The sequence below is a fragment of the Penicillium citrinum genome (assembly GCF_028827155.1).
Source record: "Penicillium citrinum strain IBT 23319 chromosome Unknown utg000008l:1.0-2707905.0:1.0-2709502.0, whole genome shotgun sequence".
NCBI classification, from domain to species: Eukaryota; Fungi; Ascomycota; class Eurotiomycetes; order Eurotiales; family Aspergillaceae; genus Penicillium; species Penicillium citrinum.
The window spans coordinates 1,323,025-1,346,381 of NW_026622693.1; the positions used below are offsets into that span (position 1 = coordinate 1,323,025).

At 47.3% G+C, this 23,357-nt stretch overlaps 7 protein-coding genes across 7 annotated transcripts; 2 read left to right on the top strand and 5 right to left on the bottom strand.

Annotated features, from left to right (window-relative positions):
• Positions 1-1,571: 1,571 nt before the first annotated feature.
• Positions 1,572-3,348, bottom strand: N7469_008956 (putative di-, tri-valent inorganic cation transporter; the record flags this gene model as incomplete). Its single annotated transcript, XM_056647874.1, has 9 exons — positions 1,572-1,856; positions 1,913-1,992; positions 2,044-2,350; positions 2,401-2,486; positions 2,537-2,617; positions 2,672-2,819; positions 2,880-2,924; positions 2,991-3,040; positions 3,135-3,348. The coding sequence occupies 9 exons, from the start codon at positions 3,346-3,348 to the stop codon at positions 1,572-1,574; spliced, it is 1,296 nt and encodes a 431-aa protein (XP_056497639.1).
• Positions 3,349-4,097: 749 nt separating this feature from the next.
• On the bottom strand, positions 4,098-6,450 carry N7469_008957 (uncharacterized protein; the record flags this gene model as incomplete). Its single annotated transcript, XM_056647875.1, has 3 exons — positions 4,098-5,648; positions 5,739-6,164; positions 6,235-6,450. The coding sequence occupies 3 exons, from the start codon at positions 6,448-6,450 to the stop codon at positions 4,098-4,100; spliced, it is 2,193 nt and encodes a 730-aa protein (XP_056497640.1).
• Positions 6,451-7,605: 1,155 nt separating this feature from the next.
• On the bottom strand, positions 7,606-9,517 carry N7469_008958 (AFG1/ZapE family ATPase; the record flags this gene model as incomplete). The annotated part of the gene is made up of 3 exons (XM_056647876.1): positions 7,606-8,473; positions 8,527-9,058; positions 9,148-9,517. 3 exons carry the CDS (start codon positions 9,515-9,517, stop codon positions 7,606-7,608), a joined length of 1,770 nt encoding a protein of 589 aa, XP_056497641.1.
• A 1,000-nt stretch (positions 9,518-10,517) lies between these two features.
• N7469_008959 (phosphatidylinositol-3-phosphate-binding protein BEM1) lies at positions 10,518-12,721 on the bottom strand (the record flags this gene model as incomplete). Its single annotated transcript, XM_056647877.1, has 4 exons — positions 10,518-11,444; positions 11,546-12,298; positions 12,526-12,630; positions 12,716-12,721. The coding sequence occupies 4 exons, from the start codon at positions 12,719-12,721 to the stop codon at positions 10,518-10,520; spliced, it is 1,791 nt and encodes a 596-aa protein (XP_056497642.1).
• Positions 12,722-15,187: 2,466 nt separating this feature from the next.
• On the bottom strand, positions 15,188-16,884 carry N7469_008960 (uncharacterized protein; the record flags this gene model as incomplete). Its single annotated transcript, XM_056647878.1, has 3 exons — positions 15,188-15,401; positions 15,455-16,715; positions 16,812-16,884. The coding sequence occupies 3 exons, from the start codon at positions 16,882-16,884 to the stop codon at positions 15,188-15,190; spliced, it is 1,548 nt and encodes a 515-aa protein (XP_056497643.1).
• A 382-nt stretch (positions 16,885-17,266) lies between these two features.
• On the top strand, positions 17,267-19,279 carry N7469_008961 (ESCRT-II subunit protein VPS36; the record flags this gene model as incomplete). Its single annotated transcript, XM_056647879.1, has 3 exons — positions 17,267-17,367; positions 17,418-17,553; positions 17,624-19,279. 3 exons carry the CDS (start codon positions 17,267-17,269, stop codon positions 19,277-19,279), a joined length of 1,893 nt encoding a protein of 630 aa, XP_056497644.1.
• Positions 19,280-19,954: 675 nt separating this feature from the next.
• Positions 19,955-22,294, top strand: N7469_008962 (uncharacterized protein; the record flags this gene model as incomplete). Its single annotated transcript, XM_056647880.1, has 2 exons — positions 19,955-21,991; positions 22,049-22,294. 2 exons carry the CDS (start codon positions 19,955-19,957, stop codon positions 22,292-22,294), a joined length of 2,283 nt encoding a protein of 760 aa, XP_056497645.1.
• Between the last annotated feature and the right edge of the window lie 1,063 nt (positions 22,295-23,357).

The window sequence follows — 23,357 nt, forward strand, 5'->3', positions numbered from 1 at the left end:
TCGTTTGGGGTATCGTGTTTTCAAGCCATGCGTATAAAGAAAGGACCTAGTGAAAGCGCAAGTACCACCCTTTCCTTTTGTTCCCGGTAACGTGGATTATATTCAGGTTGTCAATATCGTCTTCCTAGACTTTGTTAGAGCTGGAGCTGCCGGGCAATTAGAGTAGGAAGTATTCATACGGAGTGTCCCAGAACCTGCAGCCATTCCTTCATCCCAACCAAGCTAGATATACCTCTGGCTTCTGAGCTACCACTAGATGTCGCGGAATCATGAGACGTGGAGGGCCTCGCGGGAGCCATGGGCCGGGTTTTCGCCTACGTGACTCAAGTAGCCTCAGGGCGTTCTGCATATAATCGTTAGATCAAAGACGAAGATGGATTTCTATAAGAACAACTCTCTCTAGTGCCTCGTAGCTGCGCTCCATTGTACAATTGATCAAGGATGAGAAGCACTGGAGTTGATTATTTTGAAGTATAGAAACAATAGTAGGATTCCCGGAACATGCAATTGACTGAGCTCTCATAAGTAACATGGCTTGCACGTTTATATTACAACCTTTTTCAAAGCCTAGCCCGGGAGATTTAAATGGCATTTGATCTAAAGAAATTTCTTCGTACGAAATTCTGGCATATATACGTAACAAAAAGGATGCATCGATGGATGCCGATCTCTTTATCCACCTAGATGCACCCATGAGGCATTGTATAAGCCTAATACCAGGCATATTCTTACTTAGTAATACTGATGCGCCATAATGGCTACAACAGGTGATAATACTATTGAATCTCAACATTACCATCTGAAAATCAATTTACCGGTATAGGGGGTTGGACTAACATCTGGTTCACATTTGCGCGTTGGTTTGAATTAGATTTGACTGGTTTAATATTAGATATAAAGTACTAATTTCGACTGAGATCTCGAGGTGCAACTGGTTGTAAATTAGTGTATCAAATCGAACTCTTTTGCCCTTTCAGTCCTGCACTGGCTACGATACTGAATTTCGTACTTCGTGGTAATGACGATATTTGCCAGCTACCAATGGAATCATCTGTCGATGCAAGTTGAGTGGAGTGTGGCACTCTGCGGCTCCTTTGACTTGCTCTGATTGAATGTCAAAGAGTCCATTGAGATATTCCTGATGTCTCAGAAATTCAATCCCCACCACAAATACCAAGACAGCCATAGCAATAGATTAGTGTTTTTTCTTTACGTATTTCCTTTCTGCTCTGTCTTGGCAAGTTTCGAGAGAACCTGAATAGGTAGGTGGCGGGACCCCTTTACAAAGTATTATATTCAGAAGCCAGGCAACTAGAAATTCTAATCTATTATATTTTCAGCTAATAATATATGCCGTAGATCATTTCGACATCGCGATAAAAAAGTACTTCCACCAAAAAGAATACAAAAAGAACTCTCCCTCGGGGAATCGAACCCCGGTCTCCCGCGCTTATCGGTGTTAATGACAAGCGGAAATCATGACCACTAGACCAAGGAAGATGAGTTAGTCGAGTTACCGCTCGACCACTTGGTGTTGGTTGATGTTAGGGTTCAAATTTTATGCTAAATGATCATCCACAGCATTTTAGGGCTTCGCATAAAGTTCCACAGACAACTTGACAACGCAGGCTCTTCTCGCTATCCACTGGTGACACAGCATCCGCTTCTGCTAGCACTTCTGGCTGGAGGGTTGCAGAGTGTATCCCATAAGCATGGAAGCATTCATTAATTGTTCTGGCTGTCTTCAAAAACCCGCTCACAGACGGATCAGAGACGACAACATGCACTGATGCGAGAGTTTTTTGTTGATTCAGACTCCAGATATGCAGTTCGTGAACAGAGTGGACGCCCGGGATCTTATGAAGAAATTAGGAATACATTCCAGTTCCAAAATTGATGGTAAGGGCCTTACCTTTTCTAAATCATGTTGTACATCGCTCGGGTCAAGACCGAGAGGGACACTTTCTAATAAAATATGACCGCTTCGACGGACTTCATCACATTAGCATCATCAAAGAATTGCGAAGAAACATCCAAACATACTTAATGGAATCGACGAAATCATGATCATCAGGGCAATTCCTACACTGACTCCGGGGTCGGCGTAGTAACGTCCATCATATTTAGCCAGCCAGATCACCAATGCTGAAGCAATCACACCAAGGTTATTCGCTGCATCACACAGGACATGTAGTAAAACACCCATCATTCCCAAATCCCCATGATCATGTCCGTGACCGTGTCCATGGCTGTGACTGTGGCCGTGACCATGATCATGGCAATGGCCTGAGACTGCACCATGGGATTTTTCCAACTGCGAATGCGAATGCGAATGCTTGTGGTCGTGATGCTAGACTCGTCAAAATGATGTCCTGGGAAATTTTAAATCATGGAGATTACCTTTGAGATTGATTCACTGCCATCTTCACTGATTGGTGATACTCCTTCTTCAAGAGATGGCGGTGGACCGTGATCATGCCCATGCTCTATATCTCATTAATCCCACGACTCTCTTCCTCCGCACGGATGAACATACCGTGAAGAAATAGTGCACTAATTATATTCAATCCCAGCCCAACACACCCAACAATGAAAACCAATTTGGGGTTTTCAACATCTAGACCCTGATTAGCATTTTTCGGACCGACATGTCTTGCTATAGTAGACTTACGATGCAATGCAATAAACCTCTCTATGGATTGCAGAAAGATACTTATTCCCAATCCCAGAAGAAGAACTCCATTAAAAAATGCGCCAAGTAATTGTGCACGTTGCCAGCCAAATGAGAGTTCTTTAGGGGAGTCATTGTTCTCGGAGACCTATTTGCGTCAAAATTCAATTCGAAGAAAGGAAGAAAATGAAATGCATGTTAGACATACCTTTAATGCAACTAAAGCCACCACAAAACTCAATAAGTCACTCAACTGCGACAAAAATCAGCAAAGTTAATCCGATGAGTGCGGACATTTTCATTCCGTTGGGTAACGTACATAATGAAATGCATCTGCGATGAGCGCTAGTGAATGCGTATAAAAACCCACTATCACTCGTTAGCGAGTACTTGACAGGTCAAAGTCAGTACAGTACGAACATGAGATCTCTCCTAAAAAGAAACAAGTTGATATAGCAATCACCGCGATTAAACGCGTCGAGCGCGATATCCGGAATGCCATCTTCAACGTAGTCACTCTCCAAGGCTGAGACGGTCCTTTGCACCGCTGACGCCTTCAGAAGGATAATTGTGAATCCACCGGATAATAAAGGCTTCGAACTAGGGTTTGGGTCTAGTGAGGCTATTTTGACAAGAGCTGGTGGAATCAGGACAGATTGTGCGTAGTGAAGGATCATGGATTGGAATGAAATTCCCCGAAAGTAAATCCTAGGATAAAAATTGTTTCATGTCTGCCTCAAATTAGTTCATAAATCAATATTCAAGAGGTTGGACATTTGAATGTGATTCGCGTGTAACTTCGACCGGCCTTCAGGAAGTATTCATGGTATGACTGAAATATGCAGATGGTCTTCAAAGATTGATTCAATGAACGAAGGGGCACTATCTGGTACAAACTTAGTTTGTCATGATCGTCTCTGAAATGGTCTCTCTGAAATAGTGATAAATGAATAATAATCTCCAACTACAAAGGCTACATAACTCGCATTTAGTAAACATTAAGCCCCGACAATGCGGTCCAACTGTAAAGAAGCAACATACACACGGAATCAAATCGGGAAACATGATATCCTCCCTTCAGTCCCTCGTCTCAAAGGAAATTCAGCTTTGACCACGTATGTGAATATCCTCGTTCAAGAATGTTGACTACCACAACGCGGGTACCCACAGACCCAGTTTAACGACCAAGGTTCACAGTAGAATGCAAGATTCCAGCCCTAATTCAAGGATAAATCTTATGAAAAGATCCTTGCAATGTGTGATCACATATATCAGTCAAGAAATTGTTAATTCATAGAGTCGTATAGTTAAATTATCATTAAGAAACGCCATCCACCCTTTTGACAAATTATACGCGTCTCACAACACTTTAACTTCCATCATACAATATCCACGAAAGCCTAACTTAGGATCAAGTATAACTGAATCAAGCAGCAACCTGATCAGCCAATCCATCCAACTCACGGCTCCAGTTCCGATGTCGCGAGACATGCCAGATGAAGCGCTCCGCCAATCCCTTCGATTCGGGTCCAACACTGGAAACCTTCAAATGCGAAGCATCTCCATACCCAGTAACAACTCCATAAGAATCAGTCAAAGACTGACCACTCTTCGCACTCTGTACATCATCCAGACCAATCTGACGCGCGATAAACGGAACCGCTTCATTGACACCCGCAATGGCCTTGAGATGAGCAAAGGACTCGGTAATCCAGAACTTGGCAACACCATTCTTCGACAACTTTTCGATATGACTTCCACCCGGAACAAAAGTCGCATCAAAGAGCGTAGACCGCATTCCATTGAAGAAGTTATCAGGTACAACCTTCTGTCCCTGATCTGCGACGACGCCCTGGCGCTGAGAACCAATTGTGAAGACGAATGCGTTCTGTGCTTCGAGGTTGGTTTTCATGGCTAGGTACGAGTTATAGTCGAAGCCGTCTGCGATGAGGAGGGCAATTCGGCGAGTTGCGATGGTAGGTTTCTCGGGCATATACTCCAATTGACTCAATCCCTTAGCTTTAGTGCCCTTGTTTGGTTTGAGTTGTTTGGTAGGCGTTTCGCCGCCGACATTTGTAGCGACTGCCTTTGCAAGATCCAGACTGATTGCTGCAATCCGTTCGCTCATGCGCTTGTAAACGACTGGATCATCGCAGTGGTCCAGTTCAAAGGAGAAAGCCTTTGTCAAATGCATCTTCTCAATGTCGGAAAGGGAGTTGTAGAACACTTGCGCCTGGTTAAAGTGTTCCTTAAACTTCGCAGACAATGCTCGTTGCTTGATACCCTGGACCTTCTCGGGGTAGGAGGTGAATCCACCTTGTTCGGGCTTTGCTGGAGGATTCGCCTCATAGCGATTGGGCCAATAATTGACGGTACCCTTTGAGATACGATGCTTCATAGCCCCATCCCTGTTGACCAGATTCATATACGGACAGACAGGGCGGTTCACGGGCAATTCCTCCCAGTTAGGGCCAAGACGCGAGATTTGCGTATCGAAGTATGAGAAGTTACGGCCCTGAAGAAGAGGATCGTTCGAAAAATCGATTCCGGGAACGATATGGCTGGTACAGAAGGCAGCTTGCTCGGTCTGTGGGAAGAATTCATCCACGTTACGGTTCAGCTCGAGCTGACCGATGTAACGAATTGGAACAAGCTCTTCGGGCCAGACCTTGGTCGCATCCAACGGATCGAATTCAAAATCGTCAAGTTTCTCCTCGGGAATAAGTTGGAGGCCAAACTTCCAGCGAGGGAATTGGCCAGCATCGATGGCAGACATCAAATCCTTGCGGTGGAAATCAGGGTCCTGACCACAAATCTTGAGGGCTTCATCCCAAACAAGCGAGTGAACACCTAGTTCAGGCGTGAAATGGAATTTGACGAAGTGGCGTTTTCCTTCCTTGTTGATAAGAGAGTAGGTATTAACACCGAAACCCTGCATCATGCGGTATGAGCGTGGAATGGCTCGATCGGACATTTGCTATGTTGATAATAGCGTTAGTTTAATATTCTTTTGAAGCGTGACTTCGACCGTATACAGCCTTATAAAGGCAGGGAAACTATAACTTACCCAGTAGTTCATGTGTGTAGCTTCAGAATGCATATATACAAAATCCCAGAAATTGTTATGCGCACTCTGACCCTGGGGTACTTCATTATGCGGCTCAGGTTTAACAGAATGAACAACATCCGGAAACTTGACCGCATCCTGAATGAAGAAAACAGGAATATTATTGCCGACAATATCCCAATTACCCTCGGCCGTATACATCTTCACAGCGAAACCACGTACATCACGCACGGTATCAGCACTACCCTTACTTCCCTGCACAGTCGAAAAACGCAGGAAGACAGGAGTCTCGCGAGATGTATCTGTCAGTACTCCTGCCTTCGTGACGTCCTCGGCACTCTCGAATAATTTGAATGTTCCGAATGCTCCGGTTCCACGGGCATGTACGACTCGTTCGGGGATACGCTCGTGATCGAAACGCATAATCTAGAAATTGTTAGAATCTCTAGGCTCTTCTGAAATGCCATGGTCAATGGCTGGTAATTCAGAAACGTACCTTTTCGCGGGCGATTTGGTCCTCTAGCAATGATGGCCCGGTTTCCTTCTCATTCGCAGCACGCAGCCAGTGATCGGGGTCTGAAATTTTGATTCCATAGTCGGTTGTCATATGGCTCTTCCCGTTCACCTCAACAGTATCTTTCTTCATGTCTGCGAACTTGCCATCCGCGGACAAGGCATTGGCCTTTGCCTCTGCGGCTGCTGTAGTTGCCATTGTGAATAGATAATAAAAAAGATTTGGGTTAGTAGTTTACAGTATTTTTGCAATCTGACCGGGAAGAAGAAATTATTCAAAGAGTATCTCAAAAGAAAGTGGATTGTCGAAAAGCAGGACCTATATACCAGTACTCTTATCTGAAAACAGCATAGTAATGATGTAACCCATTCTACATAACGACACCACTTAAGCAAACAATATGACTCGATCAGACCCCACAGAGAGTTCACAGTAAGCAGAATTACCATGAACAACTGACAAATCCATACTATGGCCAGTTCCATTCGGAAAAACTGGATTCAAATGAGCAAGCAATGACCCAGTTTTGCGGTCATAGGGGGCCAAACGTACCAATTATATCGGGGAATTTCAAAAAGAGACAAGCTTAAACTTGAACGAAGCTACCCCCATATCCCGACAGTCACCGCAAAAAAAACTTGAAACCTGCTTGTGAATACAAAGTCTTTCATTCGTGGATGTCGTTCCCTGACGTTTGCTGCCGAAGTGTACAGTACGGCATACCCGCTCACATGCTAATGTTCAGTGCTGTCTATGTATGCATCGGCCAATTACTGCACTACAGTACTACTCGGTAATTCAAGTGAGCTCAGAGCAGACTGAAGAACCCGATCAACGAATCTGGAGAACGGAAATCCCCATGATCAATCTGTACCCACCTAACAAACTGGCTTGAGAAACCGGCTGATCGACTATGGAATCCACAGATGACGTTCACACTTTCTGGACCACGTTGTTATATAATAATCTAGACTGATGATAAATCAATTCTTTTATAATTGTACTCCGTAGATACTATACCATCTCTTTTGTAATATCACAAATTCCAATTATCCACCGTGTTGTTCTCGAACGCGATGGTTGTTCGATCTATACTTGTGACGTCATCATATATTGACCAGCCTGCAGCCTTATGAGATGGCATGTTGTATAAAATATTAAGAAGGATACTTAAATATACAACGAAGCTTTTTGTTTGAAGTAATTGGGTATTGGATGCTATTCAGGATCGGATATAGATACAACGCAGTCTATCGGGACAATATAACTACCTATGCATTCTATAGGTATAAAGTGTAGAAAGGACCAAACGGAATAAGAATAGGAAACAAGGTAAACACCGGAGGGCAATAATCACATATTGTCCTCGCTCCAATGACTCCTAGTCTTCTTCCAAGCAGATTCCTCCTCTTTACTCTGTTCAATCGACTTCCCTTCAACGTCCAATCCCCTCTCAACCCACTCTTTACTCCCCATCTCCGATAGTCTCGATAAAGCTCTCGCAAAAGCAAATCGCTCCTCATCACCACTGAAAATAGAAGTATTCTTCAAAGCTTGAACAGACATTCCCAAATCATCCATTAGGTTTCGCATCGCATCCGAAAGATCGGAGTGATCGGCTCCGGGTTTAGCTGCAGCCTTTACATCTTCTGCAGAAAGGAAGAGATTCGCTAATGGGACTTCGGTGGTGAGAACTAATTTAGCTCGACTTTCATATACCGCATCAATGAAGGTGATGAAGCGACGGGCTAAATCGCGTTGATTCAGATTCATACCCGGTACATCTGTCACGATGAATGCGTCGTAGTGTCGAACTAATTCCAGGTAATCGGCTGCACCGGTTGCTGTGCCGATTAATTGGTTGAAGGTGAATTGGGCGGCTTTGCCGCTTGCGCGGGGAACATTGATTGTTCGACCCCAGACTATTTGTGAGGCTGGGTGTGGTGGGTCGTTGATTGGATCGCCGAGTACGTCGAACCAGCGTTGCGCGTGCTGTTCTGCGCTTGCGCCAAGAGGGTTGTGATAGACTGCTGCTGGGGGACGGGGGATCTTTCGATAATCCGTGGGGGAGTTGAGGTTTATGACGTGAAGGTCTGATTTCAAGAGATTGATACAGGGGATGAAGGATTCGCGCTGGATGCCGTTTTTGTAGAGGTCGTCTGGGTGACGGTTGGAGGTTGTGACTAAGACGACTCCGTGAGACATGAGGACTTCAAGAAGTCTATACAGATTGATCAGTATTTGGCTGCAGAAGAGGAATGGATAGTGAAATACCTTCGTAGAATCATTGCATCTGCCACATCTGTACACTGAAACTCATCGAAACACAGTACACTGGCCTTCTCTGCAATATCGGCAGCAACCATAGGTAAAGCATCGAAATCATTACCATACTTCATCTTCACAACATGCATGCGCTTATGTACATCCTGCATGAAATTGTGGAAATGAATCCGCGTTTTGTTCTTGATATTCTCAGGCAACGTATCAAAGAACAAATCCATAAGCATCGTCTTTCCGCAGCCCACATCTCCATACATATACAAGCCCTTTGGCAGATTCTCCGGCACGGCTGAAGTCTGTGCTGTCTTCGAAGCGCCACCTCCAAATAACGAGCCAAAGAAGGACTGCTTTGGTTGCAGTTCCGGTACTTCTGCTGTCGGGTGATAATCCTTCGAAGCAAATAGCGAGTCCAAGAAGGATTGTTTTGATCGCGGGTCCAGTGATTCTGGGGTTGGATGAACAACGGTGGGTGGGTTGTAGGATTTAACTGCTTCGAAGAGATCTTGGAGGTTTTGAATTATGCCTATAGTCCGGAACGAAGGTACGTTAGCGTATTATTCGATTCGAGTCCTGTTCTTGTAATTTCAATAACCCAAGACATGGAAGACTCACCTCGCTGATACGGATCATCCCGCAACCTCCCCTGCTCAACTCGAACATCATACTCTCTCAACGGTCCATCCACGGGTCCTGGCCCTGTCTTCACCTCCGCAGTTCCAGTCCCCTCACTAACACTAGCCAGGCCACGCGCACAGCACTGCAGTCGGGCTAATCCGTATCCAGGAACCCCTCTCGTCAGAGCCGTAGCAGAAGCCTTATAAGGGATATGTTGACGAGCATAGAGCATTGGGGAGGCAGTCGTAGTTGTAGTCACTAACGAACGGGATCTCACGCGCAGCGGAGTGGCAGACCGCACTGTTTGGCCCCGCGGCCGCAATGCCGGAGAGCAATTTGCGCAGAGCTTAGCTGAGGGCCTACTCATAGCGTAACTATACAGAATGATTTATCTGGAGCAGCGCTCTTTGCGCTACACTGTACAAAATGCGGTGCCGTGCCGTGCCGTGCGGTGTTTGAGGCGTGGTGGTAGCCGAGGTCCTCTAAATTGACAGGAACTGTTTTCTTCCGGAGTGCCGGGGATGTGCCGAGTGTACGCCGTGGTCGGTCACCTCTAAAACTGCTAGTGATCGCCCTGAAATGAAAGGATAGCAGATTTGACTGCAAAAGGGAGTAATGAAGGTCGCAGTAAAAATTTCCCAAGTCTCTCAAGTCAACATCCTATAAGGAAAAGAACCATCGGAGTAAAAAGTGCGGCCCGAATACCGAGTCATGTGACCCTGTGGGTGGTGGCAAAGCGAATTCCCCCCGAATTACACGACTATTCAACAGAATATCTTTCGAATATTATAAAGTATTGTGCAGCTAACCTAGCAGATGTCTTCTCTGTATATGCAGAGCGCAGCATATGTACAAATCAAGGGCAGACCAGGGGTATGAGACCCAAAACATCAGACGGGAGATATAGATCGAACAAATAGAGAAGAGGCCCAGTATAGGCGGAAGACAAGAAAATAAGACAAACGGACAGTTCAAGGTGAAAAGATTCGACTGGCTGGGATAAAACATTCAAGACGGAGGCACATTGCAGAGCGTTAACGCAAAAGAGGAAGATCAGAAAAAGGCCACGCCATACATCTCACATCATATTCGTAACACCTCAATCAGTCATTCCCTTGAAAAACCCGAGTGCAAGCGCTGGAAAGGCCAACATAGCTCATGGTAGCCATGTACTTGGGAGGTAAGATAAATAAAGAAATAAAATAATAATGCCGAGACGCCAATGCACCCATGCCTATTGTGAAAAAGAACAGAGGAGACGGAAAAGTATAGATGAGACAAGTGGAAGACACACCACCGCATAAGACCGGAAAAGTCCGATGAAAACGAGCATCCTGAGAACCAAAATATCAAGGAAGCCGTTCCTCTTATGCAATGCTGACGAAGAGCGTCAGTTTTGTGTTTCGTTGCATGGCGTTCTCCAGGTCTGCATCCGACATTAGGTCGACGTAAGTTCCGGAACTCTCATCCCGATATTGCACAATGATATCCTCCTGAATCTTCAGACGATCTGAGAGCTTATCCTTCAGATGCTGCAGGGTCACGCCTGAAGGGATGCGAATGGCAATCAGATCATCTTGGAAGAAGACCTTGACCTTCATCGCGCTTGAATTTGATGTTCCGGATGCTTGCGTGATTGAGCTGGGCTGGCGATTCATGGCTGGGGGACCACCGTTGGACAAAGATGGACCACCCGGTGCACGCTGTTGCGAGACACGATCTTGCGAAGAGTTCATTGGAGCCTGAGATGATTGGCGCGAGATGCTTTGTGAGGGGTCAACACCAGAGGAAGATTGCTGGGATTCGCCAGAGTAGCGAGCTTCCTCGCCAAAGGCACTAGGATCAATCTCGAAATCGCCTTGACGCGGGGCGAAAAGCTGGCGAACGAGCTGGCAGCGGGCGATGTGAGGGGCCATAGAAAGGAGTTTCTTGATATACTCGTCAAGATTCTGACGACGGCCATTTGAGATCGCGTCAGTGACGTGGGTGACGGGTCCTGGCATGAAAGGGAGAGTTCGTGGGCGTCCTCTGTTGCCAGCTTCGTCTTCAAATTGAGTCAAAAGGGCGATCTGGAAATCGTAAAAGTCGTGATAGTAGCGTGATAATTCCCAGCATCGACCGTCTTCCATCTTGGCCTCGATGATATACCAGTATTTATCATTATCAAAGCAGTATCGGGGAATTGAGGCTGCAATTGGAGCAAGGAGAGGTGGCTGGTAGGCTTGCTGGGGAGTTTGGGACATGTGACCTTGCGATGCAAGAGTTCCTTTGCTTGCGTTGCGCTGGTGATATCCCTATAAAACATGCATATAGATTAGCACCATGACCTTCTGAAGAAGATTCACAATTATGACCATCCTGATTATACTAGAAATCGGACGAAAGATGAACTCACGTAGGGATCACCATTCTGGCTCATATGACTGGACTGGCTCATCGACATCTTATCCATACCAGTCGTGACGGCCACAACACCACCATTGCCGCCACTGCCGCCGCCAGGGCCACTTTCGATTTTGCCGAGGGTAATGCTGCTGTTCTTATATTCGGCGGTCATCTTCTTCCACTCTTCAACCTTGGGCACACCAGCGCGTCGCACAGCTTCGAGGGGATCGGTGACGGCCTGGCCAGACTGCATGTCGCGTAGTTCGATGAACGAAACAGGAATCAGACCAGGGCCACCCAAACGGCCGATGGGTTTGGCAACAAACCACTCCGGGTTGGATTGAGCAATGACGATGATCGCCTCGCCGGCGCGAGCATCTAGTTCATCGGGGCGTTCCGCCTGAAAGTCATATTGGACGATGCCATATACCATGGCACCTTGGCCCTTGCCGAGGGCAGACATCCTGAAGGGTGCAAATTTGGTGGGTGAAGAGTCGGGAACGGGAGTCCGGTCGGAGAAACCAGAGTCGTGATGGTCCTTTTTGTGTATATCGGCGGAGTCCCCACTGTCTCTTTCGTTCTTGCCAATGACTTCGAAGAATGAAACAGGAACGAGACCACGAGCGTCAGGGATGAGAGGATTGCAAGCCTCGTACCAGTCGGAATCGTCCTCCCTGCTGATCACGTGGAAGAAATCACCCTTGCTGAAAGCCAATTCCTGCGAGTTTGGTTCGGGTGAATAGTCGTAGAGAGCTTTGATCACCTGGAGGGGAGATTTGCGGTCAGCGCGATCGGAGGTGGTGGTTTTTGGTGGGAGGAGGGGCAGAATATTCAGCGGGGACCGCACCAGCCACCGAGAGCCGAGTGGAAGACAGTGGAGGGGGACCGGGGAAGGGGAATATGGAGTAAGAGAAACACGAGAGGATGGGATATATCGCGAAATAGAAGGCGTGGACAAGAGAGTCTCTCGTTGTGCTTTTTGAGTCTCACCTTTTTCGGAGGTAGAATGGCCAGGGCTGATTTAGGGGTGATAGAGATGTGGTGAGGGTGGTGGTGCTTGGGCTCTTTCTCCCCTTTCAAGGACCGTCGGATAGCCTTTTTCAATTTTCAGAAAGGTCAGTACGGATGAACAAAGGGATGTAGAAAGAAGGGATGATAAGAGTGCAGGGATGCGACAAACCTTCATCGCGACGGGGAGATGTGAACGAGAGAAGAAAAAAGAAGAGAAAAAGTCGCGAAGGCGAAAGAAGTTGAAGATGCGAAGGGCTGAGAGTCCAGGGAAGGTGCGAATGGGGGGATTGCCGTTCCAACTGGTCCACTCCTTCCAAAATCAGCAAAAGAGATCTATGTATATCTCTCGGGGATTAGTTAGTATTGTATAGATATTGTATAATAAGAGAGTATATTTAGTATTAATATGAGAGATCTTGAAGAGAATGATATTCTTTCTCTTTCTCTTTGTGGGGTATTCAGTATAATCGACTACTTACATGGTGTATGACCGTATCTCTGACTACAGTTTAACTGGAGTATGTGTAGTATCAACCAGTAACACACTATATACATAGGTAGGTTCTTGACATTTCATTATGCAGATCCCACAAAGTGCTGAAAACAAAGAACGGAACCGCGTGTCTCTCTTGAGTCAACCGTGGAACTAAGGGGGGATAACCTGGGTAGGATGATCTGCGGTAGAATACAGTATATCCCAACTATAAAGGAAGATTAAGCATACTATTGATATGAAAACATACCTGAATATACAAGTACTTTATGACTTGAGTTCTTTGATTAGTACTCATATAGATCACCTCGTTCGTGCCCGATATGACGGATCTATTCGGACTATATAGCGGGTCCTCAATCATCGTACATAGTAACTACTATGTACTTCTACTCTACCATAAACTACGTACTGTACTCATCTCCAATCCGTACAATGGTACAGTCCGTATTTCTCTAATGAATTCAAAGTATACAAATCATCCATGGAACCCTTACTTTGGTATCATTCAACCACATGGGACCATTGCCCAAATTCAAGCTGAACCTTTTCAGCCCGCCGATCCCATGATGTCAGTTCCACTCAGTCGGTTATAAACAACATGCACAATCAACCACTTTCATGCACTCCCAAAGTACTCCCAATAACATACCACTCAAACCCGTATGTACTTACAGTATACAAATGATCTATAAACTCCACTCCAAACCGATACATCTAATTTCCCTTCTCCCCTCCCCCCCTCATCATACCATGGATCCTCAAAGGGGTGAGCCAGACAGGTACATGAAGTGGCCGCGGGCTTACCTCGAGGGCAAAGCGGCCAGAACCAAGGAAATTCAGCTGAAGCGAATTTCTGGAAGGCGACAACGGTCAACCTGAACCAGTTATATCTCGTCTTGCGCATTCCAACCCACGGCTGCCACGCGCAATGACCCACCGTGGCGGGGTTTATGTTCCGTGGATTTATAGTGGCTAAAAGCTATGTCCCTGCGGTAGCGAGCAATTACTGTAAGTAGACGAAGGATCTCCAATTTGTATAGTGGAGATTATATTCATCTTCCCTGAAATCATAATTCTACTTGTACTGTACATCTACCCATCTGCACAGTTGGGTGGCAATATGCCTCGGAGATCGGGCAGCAACTGGAATGGAGTTGATCCACTGCTTGTGGAGATGATCACGGAGGTAGTCTTATCTGGTCTAGAATCGGGATTGTGTCTTAAAATAGGGACTCGGGAGGATTCGTACTTTTGTTTCATATATGTCTCTGGGGTATACGTACGTACGTGTACTCTTTGAGTGAATGTAAAATTGGAATATCTTTTTGGTATGAGGCCGAAAACTTCCGAGGTCTAATAGAGGTGGTTGGATATATCTACGCTGTATACATATGTACTATGTAGAACAAAGTAGATCAAGATAATATCTGTTAGGCCCGATTCCAATTGGGGCTCTAAGTCTTAATATTCAGAAGATCCAAGCAATTAGCTTGAACTTGAATCCCCTGCTAGGAAAAATATTCAGTTCTTGATTGAATCTATTGCCTCTGAAGACGAAAATTTGTGGATATATCCTTGCTGCAATGTGTCATTTGAGATGGGAGGGTATTAAAAAGAAATTGTCTGATATCAATGTTCTGTTACCATCGGCTATCATATTACTACTATCAGCAACAACGAGTGATTTTAATGAATGCATTTGCTTGGATATACTTCAAATGGATCAATATCTACTTGGGTGCGCCTGCGACACCCGCTCATTAATACAGCCGACACAGCGCAAAAGCTCCATACGAGGATCAAGCCTTTTACCTCTGGTCTGAACTATGCTGCACAATGCTTGAAACAAGACAAAAAAGACCGGGGGATAGATGGGAGAAAAGAAAAGATATAAACCAAATGCCACGCAACATAACTCCGGGATGAAATGTGGGACGATTTTTGGTACCAAACGCCTGTCGCTAGGGGTGAAAATGGGGTGAAAGGGCCGTCGATATCGAAAAGATGACTGGTGTCATGAGAGGTGACGCATGATGATGATGATTATGGAGAAGCCGGGTGCCAGGGACCAGCCTAGGGGGTGATTAATTGTATATCTGCTCCGTTCCTGGACGGAAGAGGTGGGTTGAGGGTAACGGGCCTAGGTTAGATTTGCCCTTTGATGTCGACGACTCGGTTGGCTTCCGCCTTAGCCTGTTCGAAAACGAGCCCAGCCTTTCCGGTCAAGAGTCTAACAGACCCGTTCTTTTCCTCGAGCAGCTCCGCTGGGGAGTGATCTAAGATGAAACGGGCCGTCTGCTCATCCGACTCAAAGCCAAGCTCCTCGGTGATGAAACGGATGTTCACGTCTGGCTTGTACCTATGGCTTAATTAGTACTTGACCAGGATATCTAGTGACTTAGATTGACTCACGCTTTGCAAATAGCAGCCAGAGCGGACAAGCGCTCGCGACCGACAAACATGTCCATCAAATAGGCACCCATGTTGGGCGTCTCGAGGTACAGCAGGAAGAAACGGTGATAGTTTCCCAACGCCAACGCGGAGCGCACGTCGAGGGCATGCTTGACAGCTTCCGTTTTCTTATCTGCTGCAGTCACATCGGCTAGAGCATCGTTCATAGCAGTCCAGTTGCGGGTGTAAATGAAATAGAGGATACGATACGCCTTGAACTCTGTCGGATTCCCACCTAGCGATTGCGCATACAGAACCCGGAGTTGAGTCTGGCACTGATTATACTCACCGAGATCCCCTTTCTCCAAGGCGATACGCGCGTGGATCTCGTACACGGTTACCGTGAACTCGGTTCGGATGTGCTGAACTGTGAGATCCTGGCGGAGGGACTTGAACTGATCACAGATGTAGGTGTAGTTGCTCTCTTGTTTCCATTTCTTCTTCAGGAGATCCAAGGTCTTCCGGAGAACTGGCAATGGACGGACGGTATCCGGGTTCGGGGCAGAGGTCAAGCGGAAATAGTTCTTCTCCAATTTCTGGCATCGTCCAATGACGGGTCCTTGGTCGGGTTCACTGCGTGCCGGAGAATCGACTGGCGAGGAGGTACCCGAATTTCTGTAGCTGGCACCGGCACCTTCGAAACGTCTCCTCCTCATCTCCAGATTAGCTTTTGACTTACTCGAGTCATCTGTGGTCATACGGGCGCGCTTTTCTGTGGAGGGGTGAGTGACTCTGTCTTCAAAACGATTGCGATTGTTAGCTTTTCTCCATGGTGGGGAGTTGTTCTCCATTTGATGGATGTCGGTGGATTTTCGCTTGCGTGAAGCGTCTCCCGGGGAGGACGGTTGACTGGACATGCCCCAGTGCGAGACACTTGGGTTGGCCAAGATCTTGTTGCGTTCATTCTGGATCATGACTTGTGGTAGGGCTAGTCGCTCCCAGTCGATCATATCCAATTTATGGTTCTCAGCGGCATCAGTGATGACGAAGCGGAGTTTTTCTTGCATCTCTTGGGTTCCCACACTGGCAACCTGGTTCTCGGGGGCAAAACATCGTTGTACGTAGCTGCGGACCGCCGGTGGGAACTCCACTCGGGGTCGCGAATCTGGTTCCGCAGCTGGCATAGTAGGTTGAGGAGCGTATCCGGCTGCGGCTGAATGAGATGCTTTGTTATGATGGGCCAGACTACGGCGTGCTTGTACTGGGATATAGGCAGGAGTGGCTATGAGAGGGTTTGTATGGTTAGCATTAGAACGGAACAAAGACAGCAGTTCAAAGACTCCTTCGGTATCACTCTCAACCGTGGAACAGGACTTACCAGTTGGAAAAGGAACAGGGTTCGAAGAGGGTGCTGAAGCAGTCGCACGCCACGGTGGGACGCTCGAGTTCATTGCCGGATGTCTAAAGGGAAGGGAGATAGATGACAGGCAGAAGGGAGGTAAAAGGAAAAGATCACAGCGGGGAAGAAAAAAGAAAAAAGGAACAAAATTTGTGGCGGAGATAAGAGTGACTACGATGGTTGATGAGGGGAGAGAAGAGAAGAAGAAGACGAGGAAGAAGAGGAGGTCATCGACTGCACTTCCGAGTCTGTGGGAAACTGCGTGTTGGCGGTCGATCGCGCCTGCCATACGAAGTTCGCTTACTTTCTTCGGATATTCTGCTTCTCCGAAACCCGACGCCTATCTCGTGTTATCGCGGGAACTTCTCCGTCTGCTTCAAGGTGGGAGCTAGACTTGGACTTGGGGCTGGTGATGCGCCGTGTGATTTTCCTAGATGTTTTTCAAGTCTCTGGACCTGACAACGGCATTACGGCCTTTGTTGTTACCCGACGAGACTCTTCTCTTTGTTCAAGATGCAGTGGGGTTATATGAAGGGTGAGTGAAACTACATTCGCGTTGAGCTATATGTACTGATATAAAAACAGCAAATATAAGATCCCTAATTACCAAAATGGTCACGCTTATTTAACCTCTCACCGTGTCTGCTATGTGGCAACCGAAGAGCCACGCAAATATTGTGTTGGGATTGATTTAAAAGAAATTGATCGAGCAGAGTATCAGGTTCGAAGCTTTTGACTGATTGCATGCGGGGAAGTGACATATTCGACTAACACAATTTCTTGTGTAATAGGCACGTTTCTTGAAGTCATCGCCTAAAATTATCATTCATCCTAAGCCTCAAAATAGCAAGACGGACAAGTCTCGAAGTGCAACATCAAGCCCTGCTATCCCTCAGCAATCCACTCTTCACCCCGCAGCTCGTTCCCCACTTCCACAAACTGGTATATCGCCATCGCCGTCACCACAGCCGATAAATGCCACCTGGATTTGTCCAATTTGTACATTCTCCAATCCAGTTCCCTCCAATTTTGATGCAGCTACAGCAACAGCTGCAACCAACCTACCGCCATGCCTAGCATGTGGGATAAAGCCACCATTTACAACGGTATTAAAAGCCGCAATTAGTGCTGCAGCAAGTCGTGAACCTGCTACATCTAGCGCCGTTCAATTAGGAGCAGAAGAAAGTACTACAGCAGGCAGTGAGAGGAATGATTCAAACAGTCGTGGATCAGTGTGTTGTCCTCGGTGCACCTTTGTCAATCACCCATCATTGATCGAGTGCGAGATATGTGGCGCACCATTAATACCAAAGGGCACAGCCTCGCAAATGGAAAGAGATGGGAACCGTGCAGGTTCACCGGCTCCATTCTTTCAGCAGACACGCAGCACGAACACAGAAGTGAGCGAGAGCATCAAATTATCATTCCGGGATGGTGGTGAAAAGACCTTCCATGAGAGACTCAAGGATGCTCTCGTGCAAAGGAAATGGCTACTTCAGAATGCTCCTCCAGTACCTGCACCGGCACAAGCTACTGCGTCACCTAGTATTCTCCCTGCTACGGCCGCTCTCGAGAGTCCTCAACCTGCAGCACCTCGTGTATCCGCAGTTGGTATCGCGGGTCTCGAGCAACGAGGGCTAGAGGCTCGTATGAACAATCAATTGGTGATCGGGAACGCATTTGAAGATCTGGAGGCTTTAATGGCTTCTGCGAAGCAGATTGTTGCCCTGGCAGAGACTCTGGCTCGAGAGTCAGGAATGGCTTCTACATATGAAGGCTCTGCCGAAACAAATGCGGTACTATCTGAATCTGCGGCAGCCCTAGGAATGGTGACAACGAAGGACATGTTGAGTTCGGGTTCCGAGAACCTTTATCTCTCGGAATTGTCACGCAATCTGGCAGAGTATCTTACAGATGACCGTCAAGGCATTTTACAGCGAGAAGGCGGCATTATGAGCTTGATTGATCTCTGGGCGGTGTTTAATCGATCCCGGAACGGCGTCGAGCTCGTCAGTCCATCGGATTTCCAGCGAGCGGCAGAACTTTGGGAGAAGCTGAAGTTGCCAGTCCGCCTACGTCGTTTTAAAAGTGGACTCTTAGTGGTTCAACGATATGACTGGAGCGATGATAAGACCGTACGGCAATTGCAGGACTGGATGGAAGAATTGCGTCAATTCCCACCCGAGGAGTCAGTCCCATGGGACTGGTCGATTTTCGGTCGAGCGGTCACGGCTCAAGAAACAGCCCATCGCTTTAAATGGAGTGTTGGTGTGGCTACCGAGGAACTAGAAATGGCGGAAGACCGAGGTGTACTCTGTCGAGAAGAAGGGATAGAGGGTCTTCGATTCTGGGCCAATTACATCGTCATTCCTAGTGACGCTGTACATACAGTAGGCCAGGGTAGGCTAGGCCTCCAACCCATTTCTGGAAGTGTGCGGAATGGGTGACCGGCCGGCATCAATCGACATCATCGATCAAGGATAATCATCCAAAGGAGGCAGCCTAAGGAGGGAAGACCCGCCGGGTGCAGCTTCGAAGTATTGGGCGATGACGATGGAATCCCGACGAGCGTTCCAGGCTAGTCCCAAAGGGGACTGATAACCCTCGACTGGCCAATCACAGCCCACTATCACATGGCACACCGTGACGTCAGACTATCAGAACAGTCTGTGTTCTGCTTACATACGCAGCACAGGGTTGCGGGGATCGCACTGTGATTGGCCGACCCCGCATATGCCCTAGTCGAGTCTCCACTCCAGCCGGAAGACTCTCCTCCTGAAGGCATTCAACCAGGAGTTACTTGAAGGCCATCCTCTGCCTCCTTTTTGCTTTTCTTTTAAATAGAGCATTTGGTTTGGGTTTGCACTTGCAAACTACAGAACAGCATACCTTTGACAGCATATTGGATAGTGCTGCGTCTAAGTGGACCTGGTGCCCACTTCCCCGCAACGTGATTACCGTTCGTGATTTCGAGTGGATATGATCGACTGCTTTAGTGCTCTTCAATCCCCACGTGAACTATCCTGTATCTCGAATAATTCGCTTGTTGATACAACCAGTCGAGTCAGAATCCCTAGCACGCTATTCTTCACCTCCTTCCATCTAAGCCTATACTGTTCATCATGAGTTCTTCCATCAAAATACCCCGCGCCGCCGGGGTTGGCGTTACACGTCCTGCCCTCTCGCAACTAGTGACTTCAAACACATCACACAGTCGGAGCATATTGGGCTGTGCCCGTAGCTACCACGCTGGAAACAAAGACAAAAGCGAGCGCATCTCTCGTCGTATTGACAGATACCACCGTCACCCCCAAGCAAATTGTCGCCGCAAAACAGACGCCCGTGAGGATTGGCCTGCAACGACCCATCGCGTTGCTGGTTGGGGCATTGGATACTGGCATCGCTCACGTTCCAGCTTTTCCGAACTCTCGTCTGGGCGAGACAATAGTTTCTGGGATGCTGAACATGAGCAGATGGCGAGGCAGATATCCTCCACGAAAAAGCCCATGGAGGAAGAACATTGCAATATGCTTTTCGGTCGTAGACTGGGTGCCTCCTATATGGAGCAAAACAATGCTCGCTGGCCGAGCTTCTTGTGGTCTTTTGTTGAGGAGGAACCCGCTCACTCGGAACCAGCCAAAGCCCATCTCCAAGACTTCAACTTCGCACATTCCCCGTCATCCAGCTCCCTCGGCAACCCAGATAGCCTGCAATACGATCCCATCAGTGGTCGCATGGTACCGAAGCCTCCCGTGGAATCACATATCGAGGGTATCAAGGCCTCTGTTGATTGCCCGCCGGGTAGCGAAGTTGAGGCGAAACTAGTCTCGAACCCAACTGTTCCTGAGCACAATAAGACTTCTGCTATGGTCGACTCCCAATCTGTTGACTGCCCGCCTGGTGCCGAGATGGAGGCTCTCTACAAGTCCGACTCAGCAGCATTGGAGAACCCCACAATTACTGGCGTTGAACATGGGGTAGAATCCGCCCGTAAACCCAACATCAACATTTCCTGCAGCCCAGGCAGTGAGTTGGAGGCTCTTTTTGTGTCGGAGTCTGTGGAGACAAAACAGCCACAGGTAGAAACTTTCAAAGTCAAGAAAAGTGCTAAACACTTTATTCCCAACTCTGACCTGGAAACCAGCGGCAATATGGAATGTGCGCCAGGCAGTGAGCTTGAGGCCCTATTCGCCTCTAGCTCTGCCGCTCGCGAAAACCGAAGTCGCCCTTTGAATGCTTTCAACCCTCAGTCGAGCGGAACATACACTAGTATTTCCGTTGATTGTCCTCCTGGCGAAGAATTAGAGGCCAAATTTGCGACTCAGCTCAACCTTACCGATCTCTATGAGTCTTCTGTTGCAACATCACAAATCGAATGTGCTCCTAGCAGCGAGGTGGAGGCAAAGATTGTTCCCGATACTGAAACTCGTCCCTCTCGAGCCCCGGAGTCCTCGGTCGCAGGTATCAATCGACCCGAGAGTATTGATTGTTCCCCTGGCAGCGAGCTAGAAGCGCTATTCGCAGTCGACTCCGCTTCCGCCAAAACAGCGGAAAAGCCATCAAAACTCGCCGATACCACCAAAGCCACGCAGGCTCCTCTGACCATGGACTGCACCCCAGGTAACGAATTGGATGCCAAGCTAGTTTCTGAAGCTGCCGCTGCCGGTCTCTATAGGGAGACCGAAGACGTGAGCCCGTTACAAGCAAGTGATATTCGGGCTCGTTACGCTTCAGATATCCAATATGATGGCGTCGAAGACCGTGTAGGCGATTTCATCAAAACGAGCTCCAAGAATGCCAGTTCTGCGCCATTTCGAATCCTCGCATACGATGCAGCCGCTTCAAAGGTAGCCAGCTCTGAAGCAGACTCTTTCTTCGGCGCCAACGAACCCGTTGCACCACACAAGGTTCTCTCACGTCTCCATAACCCTGCCAAATTTGTCCCCTACTTCGAACAAATGCAGCAAGATGGTTATGAAATCGCCACTGGTGGAGGCGACATCATTGTCTTTAAAAGGTCTTCCACGGCCAAAATCACTCCTATTATATCCCCCGAAGTCGCTGCGCGACAGGAGGCCATTCACGCCGATATTGCGAAATACATTCGCCATGACTCTTACGATTCATCAGAGCTCTCCTCTGGTCCTTCCACCTCTAAGGTGAGTAGGCAGTGAAGCTTGTTATTCTGAAATTCCTAACTCGTCGGATCGAAGCAGCTCGCTTCAAAAGAGTCTTATAGCTCTGGTTCCTCTCGCGCGGGCCAGTCACATGGATCAGCGCCCGGAATAAAGGAGAATTCCAGGCTCTGGAATACGATTCGCAGAGTGATTCTCACTGGTTCCGCTTTTGGAGCATCTTGTTATGCTGTTGGCGTGGTGGCTGAGTACTTTCGCACAGGTGGGAAAGATGGATTTGGAATCGATGGATTCACATCGTTCGAATCTGAGAGACGTCATAGATGATAAAGTGGAAACCGTACGGTTAAACTGTTTGATATTAGGAACGATCTAGATTGATCGATTCGTAGGGCCGCAAGACGGCCCTTGATTCTTGGTTTACGTGGCCCTTCTTCTCACTTCCCAATTCCAGAGATGCGATTGAGATAGTTCGTGGTTTCTTTTCATGCATATACCCATTTAACAAGTCATGTCTTTGCTATACATTAAAACTTAGATGAAGAATGAGGATTAGATCTTACACCTTTGTTTTACTCCACTTTAGAATCCCCCATAAACCTCGACCTGCATAAATCTGTAGACAATTCTCAGCTCTGCACCAAGCCAAATATCTTTATAAAATACAGCTTTGATATGATGCGCTAACTAAGTATTGCCAGTATCCACAAAACTTCTATATCAGTGTTCAATCTTAATCAACGAGGCTCTTCGTAAAATTATTTTAGTGCGAGGCCCGAGTCAATCCACGATCGATAGTGAGTACGACATAGGCCATAATCCCTCTACACAAGTCCCTAATCTGTTCAAAATAATCTTTCCTTCTCGTTATAAGACAACAAATACTTTAAATGGCAAGAAAGGAACAACAACGTATCAAAATTGCGCATGGTCAACGCCCTCATCCCTAATCTTTACAGATAAAGATCTACAATCTCGGAACCACTTTAACAAGGCATTGACAAGGTTCGCACCGAGAGTCCCGCTTTAATTTTGATATTCTCAAGCTCCTACCCGACAGCCTCAAGGTTGATATTTACCTTTTACTCCGTAGCGTGGATATTTTGATGGAATCACTCCACGTCGTAACCACCTACCTACCCACCACTCCCTCCTCCGATTCCATGTCCGGGAACATTCAAACCGGACACCCAACTTGTTGGATTAGCGAATGATTCGAATCAGAGATGGCGAATACAACTTGGTATCGTGTGTGATATGTTGTCCAGGGATACTGTCACCCGTGAACTACGGTGATAAAGAGCAAAGTAATGCGCATATCACGGATACGGGACCAGTCCCGTATGACTGCGCCAATTCAACGTGAAATTCATGGTCTCATGCTCAATAC